Consider the following 6,120-nt stretch of genomic DNA (forward strand, 5'->3'; position numbering starts at 1 on the left):
GAATTAAGAGATAGAGTTTAGCTCGTACGCAGTTGGGTTTATTCCCAAGTTAGAAAGTCTACGGACTATAAATATGTATCTAGGGTTATTGAGAAAGGAGGACGATCACGTTCACAACAAACCAATCTAGGCGCATCGCCACCCCTTGTTTCGAGGGTTTCTTCCGGGTAAGCGCCATGCTGCCTAGATCGCATCTTGCGATCTAAGCAGCATCAAGTTTATTCGTTGTTTATGTGTTGCTCGTACTGAAGCCTTGTTGATGGCGAGCAACACCGTTATCATAGATATGTTAGGGCTAGCATTGGTACTTTCTCGACGTATTTGCCTAGTTATGCTACCCCTGCATATCTAGCTTCCCTTGCACCCATCTTAGGTGCAAGGGCAGCATCTTGCTTAGTCTTTATTTAGTAGATTCGATCGATTACGGTTGTTCCTTGTTCTTCAAGGATTAGTTTGATATCCATATGGTTAGGCCTTGCAAACGGATTGAATGATCCAGTAGTGCGTAAGGTACGGTTTGCTGATCCTAGAAGGGATGTTCCGGGAATCAACTCCATGTTGGTTTTTAGGCCTTTTCTAGGGCTGGTTTTCTGTTATCTTTCGTATCTGCCAGGCTCAACTACGTGTAGGACGTTCCGGTTATGTGGTGAAAACCCTAAATCGTCGTAGATCGTTTTAGCTTAGTATTGATCAAGCAGGACCACCATGTTATCGTAGATCCAATACGAATCATGGGTGGATCGGCTCCTTGAGCCGATTCACAGGATAACCTGAGAGCCGATCGAGGCTCGTATTTAATGTTTACGTGTCTGCCATGCAGGAAATTAATCGAAGCAACTCATCACCTTCCTGACCAGGTATAGGTCAGGTGGCACGCCCTTGCACCAGCTAGGACGTGTGCCGGAGCATTGCGGGCCGTCGCCCGAGTGACCAGGACCCACCAGCAGTCCTGGGAGCCTCCCGGCTCTCCGTGTTGCCCGTCGTTGCTCGCCGGTGGGTTTTGGCAGGCAACACCCCCGGAGCAGCAAGAGTGTGTAGATACAGGCTGCGACAATGATGCCTCCAAGACGGTATAGGCATGCTTACCTTGCGGGAATCCATCGCCGAGCCAGATCGTTCTCCATGATGATTTGAGCCTTGAATCCAAGGAAAAGCACAACCATCCTAGATCGGATTTCCATCGATCTCCAATTTATTGCCCGACGAATATCATAGCACGACCTGTGATTCCTCAATGGAAACGGAGCCATGAGCACGGAACCCTCGATTAGCAAGGACACGAAAGAGGTAGTAAGCATGCCATCTAGCCATAGGAGAAGGTCTGGTCGCGGGCATCGAGGGGGTTCGGGCGGGTCTGGTGGGGTTTTGTTTTCAGATTATTTTTCAGATTTTTTTAAAACTTTAAAGTATCATTTTCGAATTTTTGAAAAAAAAATGAGCTATGTGTAGCTTGAGCTACAAAAATCCACACTCTGAAAAATACATCATGCATTGGTCCTGGCCACCAAAATTTGGTGAGAATCTAACTAATTTATGTGGTTCACTGATTGATCTCTTAGGAATTGAAGATCAAGTATATGATCGATAAGGACAATAATCTCAGTACCAGTTCCATGACACATGAACAACAGAAGAAGAAATTGGTAAATGGATGCAGTAGATATGATAAATCTGAGATAACAATGTGTAACACAGAACCTGACAAAAGTGCAGTATCTGGTTCAGAGATTGATCCCTTGGATACAGGCTTCTATCATCAAGATAATACAATCTCAGCCTTCACGCACAATCCAAACAGCTATGTCAAACCTAGATCAGGGCATTCTAGAATCTAGACACAACCCCGTTTCAAAAAAAATAAAAAAAAATAATAATCTAGACACAACGAACCTGAAAGAACAACGATACTGCTATACAGAAATTCGATCCCACGCGCTTCACAAACCTACGGTGCTAGTGCTACTAGGCCATGACAAAGTAACAACGATCTGATTTTCAGCGATTGATCACTTGGAAAATCTGACAGAATAACAATGAATCTGAGATAACAATATACGCTACAGAATCTGACTAAATTACATTACAATCTGATTTTCAGGGATTGATCACTTGGAAACTGCACGCTCCACGACAGAGAGTAACAATGATCCAAAGAGCTACACACCCAGCTCAGGGCATTCTACGATCTGAAAGAACCACAGCACTATACAGTTACAGAAATTCGACCCTACAAGCTTCAGAAGCCTACGGTGCCACTAGACCATCTGCTATCAGCCGCCGACGACGCCGGGATCGACTGGTACCCTTCCAGCCCCGGGGGCGGCCGCTGGTTAGCGTTGCTCAGGTATTGCCGCACCGGGTCGACGTTAACGGCGGGCGCCGGGGCGGGGGTGGCCATGGGCGCCGTCCCGTCGACCACCACGTACTGCTGCACCACAAGCACCGACACCGTCATGGAGAAGTCGGACGACACGAGCATGTCCCCGATAGGGCCCAGCTCCGGGGACTCCATCCAGTCCTCCAGCGCCGACGTCATTGGTGACCCGGGCTCGCCGGGGCGCCGGCCCACGATGTACATCTCGTGCATGCTGCTGTCCAGGCTCCGGATGGCCGCCACCGTCTCCTCGCTGTTGGTCACCGTCCTTTCGGCGTACGTGATGGCGCCGTTGCCCTGGTTGCGCGCCCGGAACTCGCCAAGGTACTCCTCGTCCATCTCCAGCTCGGTCTTGCCCTCGGCGCCGATGTTGATCGTGCGCGAGTCCGCGTGGGGCGAGTACGAGCCGCCGGAGGAGGGCTGCGCCCGGTAATCCTGCGGGAGGAACCGTAGGATGGCGAGGGTGACGCCGGGGTTTTCGACCATCCTCCACGCGTAGGCGAGCCCCTCCCGGTCGTCGGGCCCGCCGAAGAAGAAGAGCACCAGGCTGTGCTCGTCGGCCATGCGCGCCGCGGCGGCGCTGAGGCCGCGGTCCACGAGGATGGCGACGGAGCACGGGGAGGTGGAGAGGAGGCTCTCGTTGAAGCCGCGGATGGACGGGTTGATCGGCTCCAACCCGCCGTCCACCGTCTGTTGCTTGTGGAAAGGGACCACGATGAGCGACACGTGCTTGTCCTCGGCGAGCACGGACACGTCGTCGTGCATGCTCTGGTACGGCGACACCGCCGTCAGCGTCTGGATTGAGACGCCTCCGGTATGCATCTCGTAGTTCTCGAAGGCGTTGAAGATGTGCTCCGTCATAGGGGGCAAGGCGGAGGAGCCTGACCGGTTGCTCGAGGAGGCGGAGGCGGCGGCAGCGGCGAGCATGTTGGAGGCTCGGCCGGTGAGCTCGACGAGGTGGAGCGCGTAGATGAAGATGGGGGAGCGCTTGCTGGGGTTCGAGAGGTCCAGCAGCGACAGCACGGACGGCACGTTGCGCGTGGTGTGCACGCACGTCAGCATGCGGAGCTCGCTGTCGTGTCGGATGCGCTGCAGGTTCCTCCGCTTGTACCCGACGAGTCGCCGCGCCGGCTTTTGCAGGCCCGTCACCACCGGCGTCACCAGCGCCGTCATCGCCACGGATACCAGCACCATCACCGCGAACGACTCGTCGCCCAAGACCTATACAATGGAGAAGTTACTTTATCAACCAATGTGTACATCTGACACGGACAGAAGGAAGGCATGCGTATGCAATTGATCAAGTACCTGCTTGTCTCTCCCAATGTTGAGCACGATCATTTCGACGAGTCCCCTTGTGTTCATGAGGAAACCGAGGGAGACGCCCTCGCGGAACGGCATGGTGTATAGCGCTGCGATGATGATGGTGCCCATGATCTTGGCGAAGCTGGCCATGACGAATACGAGCACAAGCAGGCCGACGGTCACCGGGTCGTGCACCTTGGTGACGTCGGTGCGCAGGCCGCTGATGGCGAAGAAGAGCGGGAGGAGGAGCCCTGTGACGAAGTCCTCCAGCTTCTCAATGAGCGCCACGCCGAGCGGCCCGCTCGGGATGACCAGCCCGTAGACGAACGCGCCGAAAACCGAGTGGATGCCGAGGGCGTCGGTGCAGACGCCGGCCGCCATGACGCCGGTGAGGATGAGCGAGACGTCCATGTCGCTGATGCTCTCGCCCTCGGGGACGCGGCCGATGAGCCACCACATCCCGGGGCGCACGACGTAGAAGCAGAAGAGCACGAAGACGACGCCCCCGAGGAGCACCCACAGGGACGACAGCACCGTGCTGTCCACCTCGGTGATGGCGATGGCGAGCGCGAGCAGGATCCAGGCGCACATGTCGTTGACGATGGCCGCGGACATGGCGATGCGGCCCAGCTCCGTGTTGAGCAGCTTGATCTCGGCGAGGATGCGCGCGAGGACCGGGAAGGCCGTGACGGATAGGGCCACGCCGAGGAAGAGCAGGAAGGAGGTCTGGTGCACGTTCCGGGACACCTGGTGCCGGAATATGAAGGACGTGGCGGTGCCGATGCAGAAGGGCAGCGCCATCCCGGCCAGGGCCACGAACAGCGCCTTCTTGCCGGAGCGCTTGATGACGTCGAGGTCCATCTCGAGCCCGACGAGGAAGAGGAAGTAGAGGAGGCCGAGGTGCGCCACGGTCTCGAGGGTGAGCAGGCTGCGCTGCGGGAACACCATGTTGCCCCACAGCTCCATCTGCCCCATGACCGAGGGCCCCAGCACGATGCCGGCGAGGATCTCAGCGATGACGCGCGGCTGGCGGAAGGGCTTGAGGAGGAGGACGAGGACGCGGGTGGTGATGACGATGACGGCGACCTGGAGGATGAAGAGAGGGAGGGAGAACTCGAGCGGGTTCACGCCCTGCCAGATGCCGTTGGTGGCGATCATCATCGGCGAGTAGCACACCACCAGGTTGGCCGCCTTGCTGGGCCCCGTCGCGTTGCGGAGCTGCTCCGTCACGTTCGTCCGCAGGTCCTCGACGTCGGCGTTCAGGGGCGCTACGGTGGACGCCATCTCGGCGCATGGCACTCACCGTCACCGGTCGATCACCGGCCGGCTTCCGTGCGCGCTAGCTGCTAGATCGATCGCTCGATCGATCTGCCTCAACGTGCGTCTTGCGATTAGTTCTGCTTCGGGCAAAATTTTCCAATTTTCTTTTGGAGAATGTCGCAACCTTCGAGGCTGAGGCGCAGCTCGGAGAGAGACAGAGAGAGGAAAAGGTCAAACGGGAGGACGAGGGGACACTTTTGAGGGGTCAACGTGGTATCGCCTCTGGAGTTTGCTGGAGAGTCTCCTAATTTGACCGGTCATAATCGCGTGGTTCTCATTAATGATCGGGCCGTCCTGCATGAGACATGCAACTGTCTTTTTTTAGGGAACGAGACATGCACATGCACATGTAACATGTTACTAGTGTATCGCAAAAGTCTGATGTGATTGTATGCCTGACCAATAAAGCTTATCTTTACTCTTCCAAAGATATAAGTCGAGGCCGCATCAACAAATTTGACCTTGCGACAAAATTATACATATTTGCTAGACTGTTTATCATTTTGGCCTTTGATTCTTTCGATTTTCCCAATTATAGCTTTCTTACTTGGGATGTTGTCAATCTCTAGTTAAGACAGTGAAAAATATTTCTTTTCCAACATTCACGCATTCTATTGTTAACTATGTCATCTCTTTGAAAATAATTGACTCAACTTTATCTAGATATATGTCAGCATTTCAGTGTATAGATTTATCAGTATGTAAATAAAGTTGAGTAACGGTGAAGAATGGTGGCTTATGGGATCAACATCGTCTTCCTGACGGGAAGGAGGCTTCCCCGACTCGTCTCCCGTGTCGCTCTGCTTAGGCGGCACCGGAGGCCCCAACCCTAGCCACCTCTAGCACCCCCACACCGGCGTCCTCACCCCCGCCACCGGCACCGGCTGCCGCTAGCCAGCCCGTGGCGGCGGCGGGTCCCTCTCGCCGCCTTCTCCTCTACCTCGAGTTCTATCCCTTGGTTGTCCTAGTTCTAGTTCTCGAGGGCATGGATTTGGGCTTCGTCGCGAGCGTGGAGGATGCTCTGGCCATGGAGACGTCGTTCTCCCTCGATCAGTGAGGAGCTCACTGAGCGTCAGGGCCATGGACGTCGTCGCTATCCTTGGTTGCCGTCGCTGTCGGGG

At 55.0% G+C, this 6,120-nt stretch overlaps 1 protein-coding gene across 1 annotated transcript; it reads right to left on the reverse strand.

The window, feature by feature from the left end:
* Positions 1–2,101: 2,101 nt before the first annotated feature.
* LOC127344822 (cation/H(+) antiporter 15-like) lies at positions 2,102–5,282 on the reverse strand. Its single transcript, XM_051371155.2, has 2 exons — positions 3,683–5,282; positions 2,102–3,595 (listed from the first exon to the last, which is right to left on the reverse strand). Exons 1-2 carry the CDS (start codon positions 4,961–4,963, stop codon positions 2,237–2,239), a joined length of 2,640 nt encoding a protein of 879 aa, XP_051227115.1. The 5' UTR covers positions 4,964–5,282; the 3' UTR covers positions 2,102–2,236.
* Between the last annotated feature and the right edge of the window lie 838 nt (positions 5,283–6,120).

Source organism: Lolium perenne, chromosome 3 (assembly GCF_019359855.2).
Source record: "Lolium perenne isolate Kyuss_39 chromosome 3, Kyuss_2.0, whole genome shotgun sequence".
In the NCBI taxonomy this organism is placed as follows: domain Eukaryota; kingdom Viridiplantae; phylum Streptophyta; class Magnoliopsida; order Poales; family Poaceae; genus Lolium; species Lolium perenne.